The 23,235-nt window shown below is 41.2% G+C and overlaps 1 protein-coding gene across 4 annotated transcripts in view; it reads right to left on the minus strand.

Moving 5' to 3' along the window:
* Positions 1 to 17,528, minus strand: part of LOC135538746 (integrin alpha-X-like) — a 31,189-nt gene extending 13,661 nt beyond the window's left edge. For 3 of the 4 annotated variants that reach the window (XM_064964669.1, XM_064964662.1, XM_064964654.1), the window contains exons 1-16: positions 17,404 to 17,528; positions 14,349 to 14,463; positions 10,979 to 11,076; positions 10,675 to 10,742; positions 10,187 to 10,301; positions 9,839 to 9,969; positions 8,774 to 8,916; positions 8,519 to 8,672; positions 3,030 to 3,165; positions 2,626 to 2,702; positions 2,253 to 2,376; positions 1,966 to 2,108; positions 1,627 to 1,767; positions 1,236 to 1,433; positions 985 to 1,115; positions 652 to 806 (exon numbers count right to left, since the gene is read on the minus strand). In XM_064964669.1, coding sequence (XP_064820741.1) covers positions 652 to 806; positions 985 to 1,115; positions 1,236 to 1,433; positions 1,627 to 1,767; positions 1,966 to 2,108; positions 2,253 to 2,376; positions 2,626 to 2,702; positions 3,030 to 3,165; positions 8,519 to 8,672; positions 8,774 to 8,916; positions 9,839 to 9,969; positions 10,187 to 10,301; positions 10,675 to 10,742; positions 10,979 to 11,076; positions 14,349 to 14,463; positions 17,404 to 17,479 — 2,005 coding nt within the window. In that variant the 5' untranslated portion in view covers positions 17,480 to 17,528. The remainder of the gene's footprint in view (positions 1 to 651; positions 807 to 984; positions 1,116 to 1,235; positions 1,434 to 1,626; positions 1,768 to 1,965; positions 2,109 to 2,252; positions 2,377 to 2,625; positions 2,703 to 3,029; positions 3,166 to 8,518; positions 8,673 to 8,773; positions 8,917 to 9,838; positions 9,970 to 10,186; positions 10,302 to 10,674; positions 10,743 to 10,978; positions 11,077 to 14,348; positions 14,464 to 17,403) is intronic. The other variant, XM_064964678.1, reaches the window with a different exon arrangement.
* Between the last annotated feature and the right edge of the window lie 5,707 nt (positions 17,529 to 23,235).

A 23,235-nucleotide genomic window follows, 5' to 3' on the forward strand; every position in this document is an offset into this window, starting at 1 on the left:
TGCCAGGAGAATGCTACCGGCCTGAATGCATAGGGCCAACTGTAAAGTTTGGTGTAGGAGGAACAATGGTTTAGGGCTGTTTTTCATGGTTCAGGCTAGGCCCCTTAGTTCCAGTGCCAGAAAATCTTAACACTACAGCATGCAATTACATTCTAGACAAATCTGTGCTTCCAATGTTTCGGCAACAGTTTGGGGAAGGCCCTTTCCTGTTTCAGCATGACAATGCCCCTGTGCACAAAGTGAGGTCCATACAGAAATGGTTTGTTGACATCGGTGTGGAAGAACTTGACTGGCAGGCACAGAACCCTGACCTCAACACCATTGAACACCTTTGGGATGAATTAGAATGCCGACTGCAAGCCAGGTCTAATCGCCCATCAATGCCCATCCTCACCAATGCTCGTGGCTGAATGGAAGCAAGTCCCCACAGCAATGTTCCAATATCTAGTGGAAAGCCTTCGCAGAAGACTGGAGGCTATAGCAGCAAATGGAGGACCAACTTCATATTAATGCCCATGATTTTGGAAGGAGATGTTCGATGAGCAGGTGTCCACATACTTTTGGTCATGTAGTGTATGTAGTCTCAGATCACTCAATTTATGTTGGAAAGCACAAAGCCATCAGTGTTCCAAAAGTTCTTAGAGTTCTTACCAGCTTTACTCTTTGTTGCCTCTGCCATGTTAAAGCAGGCTGTCAGAGTCACCACAGCGGAAATGGTCTCTTTTGCCAGACAGTCAAAGTTATCAGTGCTGATCTCCGAGGGATGGAAGTGGAGATGAGCAGAGATGCTGAGGACCGGTCGGGACCTGTTAGCGATTGAGGGTAAAGATTGGGATGTTAGCCTACATTGTACGATGTTGGTTTAGCACCGGCCACACCTCATTGCGTTCAGCCCCCATTCAGTGCAGATCCCACACTAGTGGGATATTTTTACTGTCCGTTTTAAAACAGATGTATTTTCTTATCCTTTTTTTGGACTCGTACCTCAAGACGACAACTGCGCCACGCGTTCCTACTACGATGTCAGTCAGTCCATCCTCACCCAGGTCCATCTTCCCATCAATCGTCTGGCCAAAGAACTGGAGCTTAGATCTCATCATCGCAGCTGAGATGCGCTGCAGTAAGAAGACAAACATTTCATGAAAAGTTCTTGATATTGATATCCCAGGAGGGATGTCTGTTTTCTTTGATCATGAATACACTTTTTGAACGATTTCCATCTTCGTCTGTCTCACCTGGCTGAATTCAGGGCGGATCCCCTTTAGCTTTTCACCCAGGTAGATGTACACGGCCCCCCTGTGATCGTCCTCAAGTGGAGCGCCCACAGCTACATCCTTCAGCCCATCTCCATTCAGGTCTGTGAGAGAGGAGATGGAGGAGCCGAATCTACCCTGAGCCATCACTGAAACATTCATCTCCATCCTCAGTTCCAGCTAATAAAGGAGAGATCACATGAAGATAAATCCATATTACATTGTCTTTTTGTGCAGTGTTATTGAAGAGGATGGATATTTATGTCCAAATTAATCAATATCGGCTTCCAGATCACTTTGTCCCTGATGGACATATTCAACCACAAATTGCAGCATTTGAATCTGTTGTTCAGAGATTCACAGTTCAGCCCACCTTATCTGTTAGTGTGTAGACGTAGATCCTGCCCTCTCTCGGTGGTTGGTGAAACATTGGTGCACCCACCAGGAGGAAGTCTGTGTTGCCGTCTGAGTCTATGTCCACAGAACACAGCTCTGCCCCGAAGTAGGAGCCCATCTGAGAAAATCCAAACTTACATTCATACAAAAATAGTTTTGAAATGTTTTAAGAAGCACTCTGGTGTTGAATGGAACTCATAAGTAAACATAAAAAGTGACTGTGTTCCTCTTTACTATGGGAGTAGCGATTCAACCTTTCTTGTAGAACTCGATTGATATACCACATTGCTTACAGAAATAGCTCATGTTTACCAACCTGTTCTCCAGACAATCTTTGTGCCACAGTCCAGTTGTTGTTAACCTTGTTGAAAAGTAGGATCAGTCCCATGTGTTCAGATCTTGGTGCTCCGGTAAAATATAGAAAGTTCTGGTTCTTCTTCCCAACAGCTACAGAGTATCCTATAAGAACAATAAAGAACTGTAGGTACATTGTAACTACACTCCCTTCTCTGAAACATCTGAACTAATGGAGCCTTGAAAAAAGTTGTTTGTTCAAACTCACTTTTGAGCAATATATTTTTTTTGAGTTTAATGTTCCATTACCCATATAGGAGTCTTTGTCCAATGTGGGGTCCTGAATTTCCCTTTCCTCGGATCTCAGACCCTCAGTCTCAAAGAGAGATCCACGCCAGTTGTTTGATCCCACTGAGCCCAGAACCAAGGTGTCCTGTAGAGGAAATAAAACATTGGGTCATATTGTATGACATTTTTTTAATAAGCATTCATTAACTATATATTGTGTCTTCAAACTAGTTGCAATGGTGGTCATTACATTTATAAATGAGTATTTAAGCATTTACAAGGATTTGTAGTAAAACGTAGAAGCATTGTCGTAAACATTTAAAACAATTTATACATAGTACAAATTAACATTTAAGATGATAAAACATATTGGACATACTATCGTGTATCTCACCCTATTAACGTAGACAGCACTGAACCCACTCTGAGACATCTCTTTCTTCAAGTTTCCAGCCAGAGCAGTCTTGGAACCTAGAATATAGTATACATTAATACTGCTAATGTGAAATGTATTGAGTAAGGTGTTATAACCAGAAATAAATACCATCAGGAGGTGACTAGTATTTCCACTTGAGTTTTTTTAATATATATTTATTTTTCACAAATAGCAAATCTCCATTGACAGCTACTTTTTATGTTACCTTGGTCCAGACCTGTAAAGTTGGGTCAGCTTGGGGATTTGAACTTGCAACCTTCCGGTTACTAGTCCAACGCTCTAACCACTAGGCTACCCTGCCGCCCCACGTTGCTGTAAAATAAGTCAGTACTAAGGGATTTCAACTGAATCTGTAGTTGTACCTTCAATGTTGAAGATCTTTTTTTGTAAGTTGCCTAGGATTCCTTTTAGTCCGTTGTAATCCTGGATGAGGAAAGTGTTGTTCTCTTTTGGCTCTGATGCTAGTGACTTTAGTTTCGTCAAATCGACATTCTTGACCTGCCAAGAAATATATCACTTGAGGACAGGAATTATAGTGAAGACTAATTTCCTTTTCAATATGCATCATATTTAAACATTCACATCGTAACTGGGAAGTTGGACTGGACCCTTGAAACTACTACTACTACTAATAATAATAATAATAATAATAACAGCTGTATTTGTATAGCGCTTTTTAATACAAGTAACAAAGTGCTTCACATCATTCAAAAAAAAGTAATTAACAGGATTAAGGAGAATAAAAATACAAATTCAACCTGGACCTTGGAATGGCCAACAGAGCCCTGTCAGAGGATCTCAAGCTGCATCCTGGCTCATAGGGAGATAAAATATCTAAGAAATGCAATGGGGCTTAACCAAGCCTTAAAGATGGAATCCTTAGTTCTCCTTCCACCAAAGGCAAACGCAAAGCCTAGACTCAAGACTAGACAATGACAGCTCTCTTGTGCCTGCACAAATGATGTCACGGAACACACGTGACAAACCAGAAACACCTGTCAATCCAATCCCAATACTTTTGTTTCCCTGAAATATGGGAACTACAGTATGTATAGAAAGTGTTGTCATTTCTAAATGACACAACCATTTACACAAAAACCCTCAAATTAAAGTTGATAATCTATACTTTAACCTCATAGTAAATGTTTCATTACAAATCCAAACTTTTGGAGGATAGAGCTAAAATTTAAAAAATGCTTCACTATCCCAATAATTACGGAAGGCAATGTATTTCTTAGATGATATCGTAAAGGCGGGTCTGGACAACCCTCACATGCAGCTCGAGGTCAGGTGGGGGCCAAATAAAATAACCTCAGATTTCTTATTGTTGAGCCGGATAGATTGTCAAGCATTTGATGTCAACAAGACACTTGTGAATGGTAGCTACACTAGGTTGGTCACTGGGTCTGATTGGTAAACAAAGCTGCATGTCATCTGCATAGCAGTGAAACTGAATGTTAGGATTGCGGATGATGTCACCAAGGGGAAGCATGTACAAGGGGTGAAAAATGGGGCCTAGAGTTGATCCCTGAGGGACACCATAGTGAATAGGTGTTGGATTATACTGAACCACCCATGTTCACTGAAAAACTCTACATAACTGTGAGTCACAGTAATCTCTTATGCACTCTGGACTTGAGTTCGTAGTACCCAACCCGCTAATGAACACTTATCATCAAAACAGTATGTTGTTTTAAAACTCACCTCATTGTGATTGATCAATTTGAAGAAAGAAGTTCAACAACAGGTTGAAAGTGAGTGGAAAACATAGTTGTTGTGGATGTTGTTTCCAAGTCTAACACAACGAAATGGACAGCGCTTTATAAGGTGATGATTAATTCAAAACACTAGAGCTTATGCATACACCCCCCCCCCCAGAAAAAAAGAAATGTAATAATAATAATGACTGTGCCTACTGCATATTACACACGGCACATTTTTTTATTTTTCTTAATACTGATTTAAGGTATCTTGGTACATAATTGGTCTATAATATACATCTGAGCTAGCCTACAATTATAGTGAATTATTATTTGATTTTGAATAGCCTAGTAATAGGGAATTTTTTATATTTTCAAAATTAACAGGCAGACACATCACCTTTAGCTACAGAATAGCTCACAGTGTGTGCAGAGAGGGGCATCAACAGTTTAATGAAATATGTTTTGTTGTGAAAACATACTATCGATGTTCCCGAACAGATTTCACTTGATTTCCCAAATTAAGTACTGGGTAGCTGCAGGAACAGGGTTAAAGAGCATACAGAGTTTGGGAGGAATATCACCTGTCGCGCAGTGAAATAGCAGAAGTAGCCTGACCAATGCCAGTGAAAAATGTACCAGCCGCAAAGTTGCCTCCATTCACTATTCGAGTGCATTGGGATGATTCGAGTGCATATTTTTTGTCTTGCCCTTGTTCCTGGGCCATTCTAAATCAAAACTAATTTGATATATTAGTAAATAAAATCTGTAATTGATGGAGCGAAAATATGATAATTTGATGAGAGAACAGTGTGTGCAGCCTGAGACAAGGAACAGAGCGAAAGTTTGACTTTCTCGAATCATCAATAGCCTATAGTCACATCATGTAGCCCATATATCTTTTGATTTCTAAGGCATTCCAAGGTTTGTATCATTGACAACTAAAGTTACCAAATAACTATACAGCTAGTTTATAGGACATGTTTCAAATGATCACTTTTAAGCTCGATATAGCCACTTCATATGTGCACTCTCACTCTGGAATCGGAAAAATATCCTTTCTATTTAATTTGCTAAATTGAATAATATTCTACTTTCCATAAAATCATATAATATAAAATAATGGCAAGGGACATAAACATTTCTTGTCTGCTAAATCAGGGTAGATAAGTAGTTTGCTCTTGCATCTTTAACCACAACATTGTAATTTCTCATCAGATCCTTCATTATCTCATAAAATACTTGACGTTAGCAGGCTTTCCTTTTACGTTCAGCATTTATTTAAAACAACTTTTTAAGGGTAACGAGTGTGGTCATCCAACCAAGGTGAGACTCTGGCAGACAGTTTATCCTTGCTTTTAACTGGTGTCACTGAGTCTAACGTAGCCTGACATACCGTATGTAATTGAACCTGGTCAGCAAATCATCAGTGTGATGTCACACAACAGGATCATTAGCATTGGTTTAAAAAAAAGCATTGGTAAATTTACTAGCAGTTGTAGAGATATTGATGTGAGTGGGAACAGACACATTTTTAGATGGGGGAGAAAGCATTTTAAAACCAATACTGAGATGGTCAGAGACACACATCAATAGTTTCCAAGTTATCAATATTCAGACCATAGGACAGCAGGAGATCAAGAGTATGGCCTTTGTTGTGTGTTGACCCTGTGGCATGTAGCACAAAGTTAAAGGATTCTAACAGGTGAAATATGCACTAAGCAGAAATTGCTCTGCCATTTCTAATAGTTCACTTAATTTCAGTTTGTGACAAAACGCGGAAGTGTAGAGAATCATTGTACCATCCAAACCTTTGTGAAATATATTTTCAACTACCAAATATATTGTACTTTCAGCTGTTTGAAGCTGGTTTACAAAACTGAAAGTCAAATACACTAAATCGAAACATAAAAACGGAAAGCATAAAAATAGCGCACATAGAACAGATCAACCAGATCTACCGCTTCTTAGACTTGCTTTCAATGAGAATGACAGATCTATAACACACATTTCTATGTGAAATTGATTGGGTTGCCCAAAGAGGCACATGCATTGCAGCTTTAAAAAACTCCCCAGCTTGTGTATTAATTGGGGAAACACATGAATGTAAGCAGCATACATTGAAATCGTACATTAAAAGCTCTAACACTGGTATACACTGGTGATCAACTAGTCGAAACGACCATATGCCAATATACAGTGGGGCAAAAAAGTATTTAGTCAGCCACCAATTGTGCAAGTTCTCCCACTTAAAAAAGATGAGAGGCCTGTAATTTTCACCATAGGTACACTTCAACTATGACAGACAAAATGAGGGGAAAAAATCCAGAAACTCACATTGTAGGATTTTTAATGAATTTATTTGCAAATTATGGTGGAAAATAAGTATTTGGTCACCTACAAACAAGCAAGATATCTGGCTCTCACAGACCTGTAACTTCTTCTTTAAGAGGCTCCTCTGTCCTCCACTCATTACCTGTATTAATGGCACCTATTTGAACTTGTTATCAGTATAAAAGACACCTGTCCACAACCTCAAACAGTCACACTCCAAACTCCACTATGGCCAAGACCAAAGAGCTGTCAAAGAACACCAGAAACAAGAGCCCCTCTATCTGGGGCTCCACACAAGATCTCACCCTGTGGGGTCAAAATTATCACAAGAACGGTAAGCAAAAATCCAAGAACCACACGGGGGACCTAGTGAATGACCTGCAGAGAGCTGGGACCAAAGTAGCAAAGCCTACCATCAGTAACACACTACGCCGCCAGGGACTCAAATCCTGCAGTGCCAGACGTGGACACTGCTTAAGCCAGTACATGTCCAGGCCCGTCTGAAGTTTGCTAGAGAGCATTTGGATGATCCAGAAGAACATTGGGAGAATGTCATATGGTCAGATGAAACCAAAATAGAACTTTTTGGTAAAAACTCAACTCAACTGTTTGGAGCACAAAGAATGCTGAGTTGCATCCAAAGAACACCATACCTACTGTGAAGCATGGGGGTGGAAACATCATGCTTTGGGGCTGTTTTTCTGCAAAGGGACCAGGACGACTAATCCTTATAAAGGAAAGAATGAATGGGGCCATGTACCGTGAGATTTTGAGTGAAAACCTCCTTCCATCAGCAAGGGCATTGAAGATGAAACGTGGCTGGGTCTTTCAGCATGACAATGATCCCAAACACACCGCCCGGGCAACGAAGGAGTGGCTTCGTAAGAAGCATTTCAAGGTCCTGGAGTGGCCTAACCAGTCTCCAGATCTCAACCCCATAGAAAATCTTTGGAGGGAGTTGAAAGTCTGTGTTGCCCAGCAACAGCCCCTAAACATCACTGCTCTAGAGGAGATCTGCATGGAGGAATGGGCCAAAATACCAGCAAGAGTGTGTGAAAACCTTGTGAAGACTTACAGAAAACGTTTGACCCTCTGTCATTGCCAACAAAGGGTATATAACAAGGTATTGAGATAAACTTTTGTTATTGACCAAATACTTATTTTCCACCATAATTTGCAAATAAATGTATTAAAAATCCTTCAATGTGATTTTCTGGGATTTATTTTCTCATTTTGTCTGTCATATGTAAAGTGTACCTATGATGAAAATTACAGGCCTCTCTCGTCTTTTTAAGTGGGAGAACTTGCACAATTGGTGGCTGACTAAATACTTTTTCCCCACTGTATTTGCACCTCTGAACTTTAAGTGAAATTATTTGAAAATGTACCTCAATCTAGGGATGGAAGGTAAATCGAGAATTGACGGTAAATTGATCAGATAAAAACACTGCTGCTTTAGCATTAGCTAACTAGCATGAAGATGAACGAGGCAGTTTAATAAAAAACTTGCTGTATTTCAATCTTCTTCATTCACCGTAGATTGTTGTGGGATAAGTACTGTAGCACTACAGCGACATCTTCCATCCCTGGATTGAGGTACGTTTTCAAACCATTTCACTTGAAGTTCACAGAGATGCAAATATATTGGCCTTTGGTCGTTTCAACTAGGAGGAGAGCATGCCTCCTTGTCAAAATGTATAGGCTAGTGATCAACCAGCTGTAGTTATGGGAATGAAACCAGTTTCAAATTAATTTAGTCATACAATTGTGTGGTGTTGTGTTGGGGGGATACAGACTCTCCCCTTTTAAGGACTTACCCCAATAACGAAACGGATGATGTTTTTGTCATGACTTCTGTTGATAGAGTTAAACCTTTTATCAGTATCACTGGGATCTCCATCTGTTATTATGACCAGTACTTTAGTTGCATCTGCGGTGGCGCCGGCGGCTTGGTTTTCAAAAATGTTTTTCCTGAATTAGATGGATACAAACAACAGATCAAGCTATCTTTCTTACACCACAATCCCCGTTCATCAAGTAAAACTGATTAATAATGATCAACTGTGACCTACAAAAGAAAGTCTATCGCCTGATGTGTGTTGGTTAGATTAGCCATGTGCTTTTCTTTCCAAAGATTAGTCAAGGCTCTCCCCTCTTGGTAGTCATTGAAGTTGAAAACTGTCCTGGCTATTGATGAGAACTGAACCGCGGCAAACTGTTGTTTAAAAAAAGAGGAAAGGTTGACTCATACTGATTTCATTCCATACTTTCCAAGCAGCGACATTCATGGGTATTGCACATACACTCTTAGAATTAGTGGTGACTCGAGGAACCCTGAAGATCCTCAAGGAACCCCTGAGGTTCTACAAGGAACCATTGCTAGTAAATGGTTCATATTTACACCTTTGGTTAGTTAAGGGGTTCTTGGAGGAACCTTTAATGGTTCAATGTAGCATCGGGTTCGTGGAGGAACCCTGGAGTGGAGGTGTGGCTTAGTATGGGTGTGGCTTTAAGATAATGTATATATTTTTTAGGCCACCCATTATTAGAGTAAATTTCACTCCTGTTTATCTGTTCTGCTGTATTATCATCACTTGTGATGGTGAAACCCAAATATTTTTGTAGCATCAATGAGGCTTACTGTTCCTCAAAAGCCTATGCTCTTCCAAAGTGGGAATAGTTGCCACTTCATTACTATATGTAAACAGAATAGATAATATTATTTACATTATATTCAAATATATAATATGTATAATTATTCAAGAATTTAGGTTTGCATTGTGAAACTTAACATGATGAACAGGAAAGACATTTACGCTGACGGGTGGTCAAAAAGTCTGAAAGTCACACATCTAATAAGCCATGCCTCCAATCTGATAGGCTACCACCACTACAATACATTATTAAAAGGTTCAAAATGTAACTCCTCCCATCACAAAAAGGTTCCGGTTTGACCTTTACACAAGGGTTCCGCCAAGACCCTTTTCAGAAGGGGTTCCTCAAGGAACCTGTTTGAACTGGAAAGGTTCTGCCGGTGTGGCAACCCAAAAGCTTCTTCTAAGAGTGTAGATAAACAGATGTATGTTCAGCAACCTCACAAGCATGATTCAAGTTATTACATTTAAAGGGAAGTTTACCCTGATTGAGGAGTTTTTTAGGGTTGTCATGATATTGTTTATGAAAACTTTGTTCTTATCAAATTCATCCTTTGTCATGCTTCCTGATCCGTCAAAGAGGAAAACGAGGTCCACTATTTTCTTAGTACATTCTGTAAGAGAAAGTGAATTACATAAATGTATATGATGGATAACACTCACAACATTCTTTCCATATTCAGGAATCCAAATCTTATCATTCACAATCCATATTTTGTGACCTAATCCTAATGTAATTTAGCATGACATGAATAAACAGTCAATGTATACCTAAAACCCTTGGGTTATGTTATTATTATCAACAATTGTCTTCAAGTTTGGCCGTTATACCTTGGAAAGCAGGTGTGAAGTTCGAGGTGATCTGGAGCTGGCTGTTGAACTGATAACAGATACTGTTCAGATAAGAGTTCCCATCACACTCGTGTGCCAGACCAGGGCTGCAGGCCTGAATGAGGAGAATAAATCATTGTAAATGTGATAAAATAATGGGTTGTCTGGTGGACCTCAGATGTCTCCAAAGACAGTTACAGGAATTTGCCATGATCGTTTTTAGATAGCTGAGGTATTGTTTTATGACTTAAGTGAAGCAAGTCATTCAGGTTTATACAGGCAACCCAATTCTGATATGTTTTTTTTACATTAATTGGTGGAGCTGATCTGATTGGTCAACAGACCAATAAGTGAAGAAAAATTCAGAAATAGACTGCCTATGTAAATGCTGCTAAACATACAGTATATATTACATATATACAGTACACTCACATGGAGTATTTGAAAACAAGAACATGATCAAAACAACTGTTTGGTGGTTATCTTACAGTGAATGTTGGAGGAGAAGTAGATTGTCCAGCCATAGACAGTCCAATGTACTTGATTGTGTCAGTTTCTGTTGGAAGGCAAAAGGCAGACTTTTAGAATCAACTAGTGTTTCTCATTTTCAAGATCTTGTTGACATTTCAGCAATATTTTAATACTCTGACAAATATCGATTAGCCATGGTTACCGTGGTAGGTGTTACATGTTCTAATAATTTGTATAATTATTCATTTTGTTAAGGTAACCACCTTTCTAAATCGCAGTCCAGTAAGTACAGTATAGTGTATCATCAACTTCCATCTCTACCTTGAGGAGTGTAACAGTCTGTACAGTCTGGTCTGTCTTGAGCACATCTACAGATTCCACCAGATCCGTTCTTCTGATATGGAGCACTGACCATTACCCTGTGGGTGAAAGGTTAGTTTGGTCGATTTTAGATGAGACTGTATCCACTTCTTGTATATATGACAAACTTTAGATCAAGAATGGTTGCATAACGTTTCTGACAATGTGGTAAATGACTTTTGTATATCTGCTTTCTTTTGGTTACTAAGGTCAGAGTAGCAGCTGCATGTTGAAGGAGGAAAGCAGGATGTTGTCAGAGGTGTGATATGATGAAACACAAGTCAGAATTTCCATTCCATCAACGTATGCCTAACTAATTCACTGATGCACTTTAGTCGTGGGCATTGGATGCAGCTCACATCATTTAAGAAACTCAATAAGAATAGAATATGTTTCTAAACACTTCCACATTCATGTGGATGCTACCATGATTACGGATAATCCTCAATGAATCTTGAATAATAATGAGTGAGAAAGTTACAGAGGCATAAATATCATAACCCCTAAAAATTCGGAAAGTATTCAGACCCCTTGACTTTTTCCACATTTTGTTACGTTACAGCTCCCGAGTGGCGCAGCAGTCTAGGCCACTGCATCTCAGTGCTAGAGGCGTCACTACAGATACAGTCTGGATTTGAGCCAGGGTATCACAACCGGCCATGATTGGGAGTTCCATAGGGCGGCGCACAATTGGCAGAGTGTCGTCCAGGTTTGGCTGGTGTAGGCCGTCATTGTAAATAAGAATTTGTTCTTAACTGACTTGCCTAGTTAAATACATATATTTTTAAAGCCTTATTCTAAAATGGATGAAATCAATTTTTCCCCTCATCAATCTACTCACAATTCCCATAATGGCAATGCAAAAACAGGTTTTTAGAAAAGTTTGCAAATTTATTAAAATTATAAAATGTAAAGATCACATTTTACATATGTATTCAGACCCTTTACTCATTACTGTGTTGAAGCACCTTTGGCAGCAATTACAGCCTTGAGTCTTCTTGGGTATGATGCTGCAAGCTTGGCACACCCATATTCAAGTTTTTCCCATTCTTCTCTGAAGAGCCAATTGGGGGAGATGGGTTGGGGAGTGTCGCTGCATAGCTATTTTCAGGTCTTTCCAGAGATATTAGATCAAATTCATGTCCGGGCTCTGGCTGCGCCACTCAAGGACATTCAGAGACTTGTCCCAAAGCTACTCCTGTGTTGTCTTGGCTGTGTTCTTAGGGTTGTTGTCCTGTTGGATGGTGAACCTTCACCACAGTCTGAGGTCCTAAGCACTCTAGAGCAGGTTTTCTTCAAGGATCTCTCTGTACTTTTCTCCGTTCATCTTCCCCTCGAATCTGAGTCTCTCGGTCCCTGCAGCTGAAAAACATCCCCATTGCATGATGCTGCTGCTGCCACCAAGCTTTGCCGTAGGGATGGTGCCAGAATTCCTCCAGACGTGACGCTTGGCATTCAGACCAAAGAGTTCAATCTTGGTTTCATCAGACCAGAGAATCTTGTTTCTCATGGTCTTGAGAGTCTTTAGCTGCCTTTTGGCAAACTCCATGTGCTGTCATGTGCCTATTCCTGAGGAGTGGCTTCAGTCTAGCCACTCTAATATAAATGCCTGATTGGTGGAGTGCTGCAGAGATGAAACTCTAAAGCTCTGTCAGAGTGACCATTGGGTTCTTGGTCACCTACCTGACCAAGGCCCTTCTCCCCCAATTGGTCAGTTTGGCCTGGCAGCCAGGTCTAGGAAGAGTATTGGTGGTTCCAAACTTCTTCCATTTAAGAATGATGAAGGCCACTGTGTTCTTGGGGACCTTTAATGCTGCATAATTTTTTGGTAACCTTTCCCAGATCTGTGCTTCGACACAATCCTGTCTCAGAGCTATACGGACAATTCCTTCAACCTCATGGCTTGGTTTTTGCTCTGAAATGCACTGTCAACTGTAGTACCTTATATAGACAGGTGTGTGCCTTTCCATATCATGTCCAATCGATTGAATTTACCACAGGGGGACTCCAATCAAGTTCTCGAAACATCTGAAGGATGATCAATGGAAACACGATGCACCTGAGCTAAATTTTGAGTGTCATAGTAAAGGGTCTGAATACTTACGTAAATAAGGTATTCCTGTTTTTTATTTTTAATAAATGTGCAAAAATGTCTAAAAACCTGTTTGTCTTTGTCATTATGGGGTATTGTGTGCAGATTGATGAAGAGTATTTTTTTAAATCCATTTTAGAATTAAGCTGTAACGTAGCAAAATGTGTAAAAATGCATTGCAAATGCATTGAATAAGTGAATTTGTCCCAACATTTTTGGTCCCCTAAAAAGGCGGGACTATGTACAAAAAGTGCTGTAGTTTCTAAATGCTTCCCCAGACATGGATGAAGATACCCTCAAACTAACCCCATAGTCATTGTATAATGACAGAGCTAAAACAACAAAAAATGTGTGACTGTCCCAAAACTTTTGGAGCTTACAGAGACATTTATATTTCTAAATACATTGCTTTGGATATACAGTTGAAGTCTGAAGTTTACATACACTTAGGTTGGAGTCATTAAAACTCACAAAATAGATGGTATCATGAGAAGGAAAATTATGTGGATATATTGAAGCAACATCTCAAGACATCAGTCAGGAAGTTCAAGCTTGGTCGCAAATGTTTTTTCCAAATGAACAATGACCCCAAGCATACTTCCAAAAGTTGTGCCAAAATGGCTTAAGGACAACAAAGTCAAGGTATTGGAGTGGCCATCACAAAGCCCTGACCTCAATCATATCGAAAATATGTGGGCAGAACTGAAAAAGCGTGTGCCAGCAAGGAGACCGACAAACCTGACTCCATTACACCAGCTCTGTCAGGAGGAATGGGCCACAATTCACCTAACTTATTGTGGGAAGCTTGTGGAAGGTTACCCGAACAATTTGACCCAAGTTTAAACAATTTAAAGGCAATGCTACCAAATACTCATTGAGTGTATGTAAATTTCTGACCCATTGGGAATGTGATGAAAGAAATAAAAGCTGAAATAAATCATTCTCTCTGCTATTAATCTGACATTTCACATTCTTAAAATAAAGAGGTGATCCTAACTGACCTAAGACAGGGACGTTTTACTAGGATTAAATGTCAGGAATTGTGAAAAACTGAGTTTAAATGTATTTGGCTAAGGTGTATGTAAACTTCTTACTTCAACTGTATATAGTGCATGTTTTCAGACATAGGTGCATTTTCTGGTCATGTTTGTTTCCTCAGGTGTGTGATACTGTTTTGCAGATGAAGTTTGTACCATAATACTTAGCATTTTTCACTATGATGATAACAATAACACTTGCCCTTTGTCTTTGCCAGATATGAATTGCAGGACTTTGTAACCAAAGAAATCCCTTTCCTCCCCCTTGTAGATTTTGGGGTTTGCTTCATCAATGTTGAAAGCCATTGAAGAGACAGCTGGCAAAAGGAAAGAAAGAAGGGTACAATTGGATGACAGACACAACTATTTGGGTTAGATGCATAAAAATGATATTTGTAAATATTAACTGTTTAGTAGGCCTAATCCACGATGTACAATAAAATACATCATTTAAAACAGCATTTCACACAAATCGTAGATTCTTCCCTACAACACGGGAAATTGGCATTATTTCATATTTCATATTTTAGATTGTGGTCAGTGAAAACCAGTGCTGGCGCTATGTGGGCAAGATTTGGACACAGATTTGGATACAGTTATTTATTGATATAAATATTACTGCACCAGAGCTACATGCTCTAGCCAGTCAAACTTCCCGCCAGTTCATTGCCAACCCTGTAGCTTATTTTATCCTCATGAAGCAAGAGCAAGTTGCTTCTCCATATTAGCTCAAAAAATTGCTCAAAAATAAGTGACCACTATAACTATATTGCTATTCCTGGGACTTGCATTGAGCTAGGCAACTCATACAAGAGCTATTATCAATAGACAGAGGAGAGGGGAAGAGAGAGAGGCCAGTGGAGCTGATGCCAGCGGAGAAGTGTGAATTGTGAAAGATGGGAACAGTAAAGACAGAGATGTGTTACAAATTCGGGTAATTCATATATTAATCAATCATTCGCAGGCCTATGCTGTCATACCCCCTGACCTGTGCTATGCAAGACCGGGTCTTAGAATATCGACCAGAGACAGATTTAAATATCATATACGCCTTCACAATAAAGGTCTACTATCACATAGCTGTCTCTCTCCCCCTTCAAACTTTCCTTGTCAATTAATTTGGTAGGCTACATTGTTTTAGCATTATCTAAGGCCTAGGTTTTTATTAGCCAACGTTGTTAGGAAAGGAGAAGTGTGATTTGCTTGTGTGTTTGAAATGTGCTGGTGGCTTTAAATTCTGGGTCCTTTTGACGGGTAGGTTTGTGAGTTTGCTTATTCTCTCTATGTCCATTCAGAACTTTTCCTAACGTAAATTCATACATTTCTGTTGTTGCGCAGTGTGACAAGACTGTAGTTATCAATTTGGCCAAGCGCTTGGCCTCTGGCCATGGTCCTGATGTTGTCGCTCCCACCGTGCAGACGCACAAAACAGCTAATCGCTGGGCTGGCACATAGTCTGGATGACAAAGGTGAGCATTAACGTGTCTCCATTTTACCTGGGCTTCTCCCAATCGTTACAACATACCACTACATGTGGCTCCGCTGTGTTCTGAATTACATTTAGGCTAACAGTTGGTTAAAGATGTTCTTGCCCTGGGCCCCGTCATTGTTTAGTCCAGCCCAAATAAATGGCTCCGGTCCAGTGTGTGTTGAAACCTTCATTGTTAATGCTTTGCTTATTGGTTATGTGGTGCATTGCCACAGAACCATTTTGGTGGAAGATTTGTTGCATATATTATATATATGCTAACTAGAAATATAGCGTCAAAAACAGTGCCCCCAGCTGATCATAGTCTGGCGCAGGCGTTGGTGTAAACAAGGTTCAGTCTGTAATATGTGCACATGGCTGAGAAGGTGCACAAACGTATTTTGAGGAATCCTAATTTCAACATTCTTGACTGAACATAGGTGTGCTATAGGCTACTGTTGTTCAGCCAGAACTGCCATCAAAAGTGAATGTTTGTAAATAACTTCTTTGACTTTTTCACTGTTACGGATACCAGTATCCTGTGTGTGTATCCTGTGTGGGTTTTCTCTCCTTCTCCCCTCACAGGTGAAAATCATCACTCCCCAATCAGTCACCAATCAATCATCAATCAGAAGACACACCTCCTCCTGTTTTCCTACCCTATCACAGTTCCTTTCCCTTGGTTTAAAAACCCTGTCAGTTGTTTGCTCTAGAGCTCAATCTCTCTGTAAATGCCATGCTCGTAGGTCTCTGTGTTTCACTCGCTTGTTGTGTATTAACCTCTCTTTTGTTTGAGCACCTCCATAGCACTTTGTCCGCAACTGTGAGTATTGTTTTGGTTATGGTGTTTGCTTGCTGGTGGGAAAAGGGGAAACCAAGACAAGTCGCCCATGGGCATACACTACCCATGGGTAAACTTTGTTAAATACACTAGTTTGAACTGGGCGGACCACCCACTGTATTTTTGGTTAGTTAGCTGTTGTTAAAGTAGGCTAGTCTAGCTTGGTTTTTTTTTTAATACTTATTGTTTCTTTCCTTGGGTCCAGCTCAGCCCCTTTTCCTGCTCCCCCCATTACCGTGTGTTTTCAAATAAACCTTAAGGTTGACGGTAGATTTCAGTTGTCCTGGTTATTTCATTCTCACTTTTACTTTGTCACAATTATAATTTGCATGAGTTATGTTACGGGTCTCATTACCATTTCCCCCCCCCCCCCGATTCGTAACATTCACCATGAGAAATGTGTGATAAATGGCCAATAGTTCATACTTATCATTGACTGTCTCAACCATGAATCGACAAAGTTGTATTTAGGTTTAAGTGACCTACAGTTCCAACCAACTACTGCCTCAAATTGAAAAATGTCTGTTACCGTTATATTGACGTGAAACCACAAATACAGATACTGTATGACTAGATCTGTTCTAAAAAGCCCCAAAATAATGACAATGGAGCATCTAACAAGTAAATAACATTTAGAGCATTAGATGTAGATTTGCTTGGGATCCCCATTAGCCGATGGAAATGGCAACATTAGGCACTTTTCTTTTACTTAAATGATCCTTGTGCATGTTAAGCATCCACTTTGAAAACATATCATCCTCTACAATACTTCAAGTGTGTCTATTGATTACAATGTTGTGAACAGTTCATGGTAAGACTAAGCTTTAGTCAGGAAGAGAAACTAAACTACAATTTAAAACGTGTAGTATTGTAAGTAATTGACTTGTTTTTACTAGTTGAGCTGATGATAATATTAAGCTGAGTGAAATCCTGTTAGTCAGTGCTTACCCATGGCTCCCATCCAGGTGAGCAGGGAGAGGGGTCCCTGCCTGGGCATCTTCTCCTTCACTTTGTTCACTAGCATGCAGTGAGGAAAATATTGCAACACTCAACCTTTGCAAATGAGACTTACTTGTCTTCCTGCACTTTGTTTCATGCATGCCTCTTCTTATAAAAGGCGTCTCCACCCTCCAAAAGGAGCTGCGGTGGATCACTATAGTTTAGGTGAGAAAGTGGATGTACTTTTTTTTTTGTTGCTATTTTGGATGGTTGGTATTGGTACTCTGCCCTGTCCCCTTTTATACTTCCCCAGTGAGAATAACTTTTAAGTATCAAAATGTGAGAACCCTGTCAAGGAAACTGGTATCGAGTACATACTACAGAGGCAACAACTCACGAGAAAGCTTATTTGGCAATTCAGTTGAGTTTAATTTTATTTCACATGTGATTCTAGTTTGATTTTTATTGATTGTGTTTGAAATCACATGGGCCTAGTAACAGAAGCAGAAAGGTTACTTTGTCAAACCTCAGACACTCTTGGATACCAGTTTGATTGAGATTCTCCTTGCTTCAATGTCACAATAATTTGAATCCAATTTTGTCCCAATTGCCACATGTACATTTGCTCTAATACAATAGTTAGTTTCTAAAAGTCTGTCAGAGGAAGGGTGTTGGTAATTGTTCTAAACCACAGTGCTCTTCGTCTTGGCAGTGACGTCAGTTTGACACTTGCACTTACAGTGTGAAATGTTTCAACTCCCTCATGTTTGCTGTTTGTGCTGTTTTGCATGTCATCGTATATTTGATGTGTGTATCTTTGTAACCACAGGGCTCATTTGCAAAAGAGACATTGGTCACAATATGACTCCCTGTCAAAATAAGGTTAAATATAAGAAATATGATACAAGAAATCTTACATTAGTGTTGGGAACCCCCTACAGTGAGAGAAAGTGTTTGATCCCCTGCTGATTTTGTACGTTTGTCTATAATTTTAATGGTAGGTTTATTTGAACAGTGAGAGACAGAATGACGACAAAAAAATCCAGAAAACGCATGTCAAAGTTATACATTGATTTGCATTTTAATGAGGGAAATATGTATTTGACCCCCTCTCAATCAGAAAGATTTCTGGCTCCCAGGTGTCTTTTATACAGGTAATGAGCTGAGATTAGGAGCACACTCTTAAAGGGAGTGCTCCTAATCTCAGTTTGTTACCTGTATAAAAGACACCTGTCCACAGAAGCAATCAATCACATTCCAAACTCTCCACCATGGCCAAGACCAAAGAGTGTTTGGACTGTCAGTGCATGACTTATTGTAGTGTGTAGAGTTCAGAGGATGTCCTCTGGGGATTGCAACATTTCACCTCCATTTTGAACTATCTACACACCATCTAGAAGTTGTCTTTCTTCCACCCTATTCCAGGTAACTTGTTGCTTTTTTTTGTGTTGGTTTTCCTTATAGTTGCTTATTGTAGCGTCTTTGGGTTTTAGAAAAGCGATATAAAATCATATGTATTAAACGAAAAGTCTAATTTCTGCAAATTATTAATTGCAGATCTGCCTAGATCCTGGCTTAAAACCCTCGAGTCTATTGACACTCCGAAGAGTCAATCTACGTAACATAATACAAAAATCTCCATTAAAATCAGTCAGTTTAAGCTAGAGATCTTTTTTTTTGCATGGGCTGTGTATAGATCCACCGCAATTGCTTATGGCGGCCTTCTGCATCTGTGGTGGAAGGTGGCCGAGCTACAACGGCTTTTGTAAGACCATGAAACATCCTGAAAATTGGTCTTGTCACAAAAACAACTAGCATTCATACGGTTTGGCTTGTATGACCACTTTATGGAAAGATGGTGTTCTCGGTTTTACTCTGACCCCCACAAGTGTCAGACTCATCTAAAGGTAACCAGTACCCGTTTAAAAGATGAATAGAAGTATGGAGGTAGTTTAGTGCATATCCAAAAAAAGAGGTTCAATATGTATAAAAAAAAAAAAAAAACACCAACTAGAGCTTTCTCATACAGTATCTCCTAGATATAGGACAGACATTTTAAAACCTTCATTTTTTTTTACTGTTTTAATTGCCATTCATGAATTTGTTATTCGGCTTAGACTCTTAAGTATTATTAACATCTCTACTGATCTGGTTAGAAACTGTAACGTCCGGGGTGTAGTGGGTGAGAAATCAGGCGCAGGAAGCAGAGTTCAGGGTAGTGCTAAACTTTTTACTGCCCAAAAACGGTGAACATACGCCAACCCCACGAAACACAGGGCGCACACCAAAACAAATACCCCAAACATGGGGGACTTAAACAGTCCAGCAAAACCCCAAAAAATGGGATAACCGTGTTACACAGACGTGTACACCAAACAATCCCGCACAGCAGGCGGGCCTGCTGGTAAATAAAGCCCGGCCAATCAGCCTAAACCAAACACAGGTGAAACCAATAAACAGAAAAGGGGGAAAAAGGGATCAGTGGCAGCTCGTAGGCCGGTGACTACGAGCGCCGAGCACCACCCTTCGGTAGGAGTCGTGACAGAAACAAGAAAAATAAGAAGTGCTATTCTATTTATGGAACTTGTGCATTTTCTGTGTGATCCAGACACCTGTCAGTCTATTCTATTCCTAGTTCTTTGGTATCCTTATCCCAATATGTTTTCTCTTATAGGTTAAGAAGCATGTTGACAATATTTAATCAATGTTGATGTGGCCACCGAATGAAACCACCATGCTACCCAACATTGCATAACTTTCTCTTCCAGTTGAATTGATACTAGTGGCAACTTTAATCCTCTCTTTCTGTTATACGCCTGTGTGTAGCTGGTGTAGAGGAGTCGGGTGCAAGACAGCAGATATGAGTTATAAACGTAATTTACTCAAACAATCAATAATACAACGCAATAATCTAGGCCACAATAACGGACCGTATCACATACAATCACTCACAAACAAACATGGAGGAACAGAGGGTTAAATAATGAACAAGTAATTGGGGGAATGAAACCAGGTGTGTAAGACAAGGACAAAACAAATGGACAATGAAAAGTGGATCGGCGACGGCTAGAAGGCCGGTGATGTCTACCGCCGAACGAATAAGGAGAGGGACCGACTTCGGCGGATGTCGTGCCATCACCGGCCTGAGGAGAGACACATGGAACGAGGGATTAATACAGTAATCTGGGGGAAGCTGTAACCTATAGCATACCTTGTTCAGTCTCCCCAGGACTTTGAATGGCCCCACAAACCGCGGGCCCAGCTTCCGGCAGGGCAGGTAGAGAGGCAGGTTTCGGGTCGAGAGCCAGACCCTGTCCCCCGGTGCGAACACAGGGGCCTCACTGCAGTGCTCGCCTTCTGCCACCTCGCGGACCGTTGCAAGTGCACATGAGCGGCGTGCCAGGTCTCCTCCGAGCACTTAAACCATTTGTCCACCGCAGGAGCCTCGATCTGGCTCTGATGCCAAGGTGCCAGAACCGGCTGATACCCCAATACACACTGGAAGGGGGAGGGATTAGTGGAGGAGTGGCGGAGTGAATTTTGGGCCATCTCTGCCCAGGGGATGAACGCCGCCCACTCCCCCGGCCGGTCCTGGCAATATGACCGCAGAAACCTACCCACATCCTGGTTTACTCTCTCCACCTCTCTCCACCTGTGAAAACCTGAGGTGAGGCTGACCGAGACCCCCAGACGTTCCATGAATGCCCTCCAGACCCTGGACGTGAACTGGGGACTCCAATCAGAGACTATGTCCTCAGGCACCCCGTAGTGCTGGAAGATGTGATGAACAGGGCCTCCGCAGTCTGTAGAGCCATAGGGAGACCGGGCAAAGGGAGGAGACGGCAGGACTTAGAAAACTGATTCACAACGACCAGGATCTTCCTCCCTCCTGAGAGGGAGGAAGATACGTCAGGAAGTCAACCGACAGGTGCGACCATGGCCGTTGTGGAACGGGTAGGGGTTGTAACTTCCCTTTGGGCAGGTGCCTGGGAGCGCCACCAGTACTTCCCACTAAGACAGAGCACCATCCGACCGATGCCAGGATGACCAGAGGAGGGTGACGTGTGGGCCCAATAGATCAAACGGTCACAGACAGCAGACGGAACGTACAGACGCCCAGTTGGACACTGGAGAGGATTGGGCCCTGTACGTAATACCCACCCTGCCTGGCGAGGGTTCAGTCTCCTCGCCGCCCAGATGTACTCCAGATTGCGGTGGTCAGTCCAGATGAGAAAAGGGTGTCTCGCCCCCTCAAGGCAATGTCTCTACGCCTTCAGAGCATTGATGACAGCCAACAGCTCCCGCTCCCCCACATCATAATTTTGCTCCACGGGGCTGAGCTTCTTCGAAAAGAAGGCACAGGGGCGGAGCTTCGGTGGCATACCCGAGCACTGAGAGAGCACGGCTCCTATCCCAGCCTCGGATGCGTCCACTTTTACTATGAATGCCAAAGAGGGATCCGGATGTGCCAGCACGGGAGCCGAGGTAAACAGAGCCCTCAGGTGACCAAAAGCCCTGTCCGCCCCAGCCGACCACTGCAGTCGCACCCCTTCAGCAGTGAGGTAATGGGAGCCGCTTCCTAACCAAAGCCCCGGATAAACCTTCGGTAGTAGTTGGTGTAGAGGAGTCAGGCGCAGGACAGCAGATAAGAATCAATAATACAACACAATAATCTAGCCCACAATAACGGACCGTATTACATACAAACAAACAATCACTCACAAACAAACATGGGGGAACAGAGGGTCAAATAATGAAAAAGTAATTGGGGGAATGAAGTCAGGTGTGTAAGACAAGGACAAAACAAATGGAAAATGGAAAGTGGATCGGCGTTGGCTAGAAGGCCGGTGACGTCGACCGCCGAACGCCGCCCGAACAAGGAGAGGGACCGAATTCGGCAGAAGTCGCGACACTTTCCACTTTATTTTTATGCTTTTTGTGTTTTTGTTTTGCTTAAAATTGTGTTTTGTTCCCTGTGGTGCTTTTATGCTATACTGCATATCACGTGTTATGACTGGGCGAGATTCTTCTTTTTGTAACGGGATCCACTAGGATCCACCAGAATTCTGGCAAGTGGAGTACTTCTGTACTACCTTCGCTTTTTTTGCTCTACATAAATTACATGGATTCTGCCTGTTCATGTCCTCTGTTCCAGAATGCAGATGACTGGTTTCACATAAGAATAAGGAGACCATTGAAAAGACTAAGCAGTGAACTGACTAAAGTAAGTAAGTGGTTATCCGACAACAAACTACCTCTGCTTTTAGGCAAGACAGAATGTATCCTGTTTGGTTCCAAACACAAAGTTAGAAACTTCCAACTTCTCGGTCAAGTGTAATGGTCTAGCGGTGAAGGAGATGCTGCATTACATACTTGGGATGTAATCTGGACCAACACATGACAGGTGAAATCATGGTTCTGAAGGTCATTGTTCTGAAGGTTCACTACAGGACAAAGTTCCTGGCAAGAGTCACCAAGTTCCTGGATACAGAGACTATGAGGACCCTGACAACATTTCTGATCCAGTGCCACTTGATGTGGAAAATGACATAATTAGTCATGCTATCCCGTTTTTTTTACGGCCAAAATAACGGTCTCATGTTATATGCTAGTGTTTTTTCTAAACGGATACAAACTTGTCTTTCTGTGACTTAGTCATAAGACTGAGCTTACAGCTAAGAGCCGTTTGGATGCTCTTACAAGAGGTCACATGTATGTACATTTGCAGAAAATAGTACATTATAGTGTTTGCTGTTGTGAATGCAGTTAGACGGTTGAGCCCTCGGGCTGTCAACCTCATGCTTTCTTAAACTGCACAGACAACTAATTGCCTTTTACACA

The sequence above is a fragment of the Oncorhynchus masou genome, chromosome 5 (assembly GCF_036934945.1).
Source record: "Oncorhynchus masou masou isolate Uvic2021 chromosome 5, UVic_Omas_1.1, whole genome shotgun sequence".
Taxonomy (NCBI): Eukaryota; Metazoa; Chordata; class Actinopteri; order Salmoniformes; family Salmonidae; genus Oncorhynchus; species Oncorhynchus masou.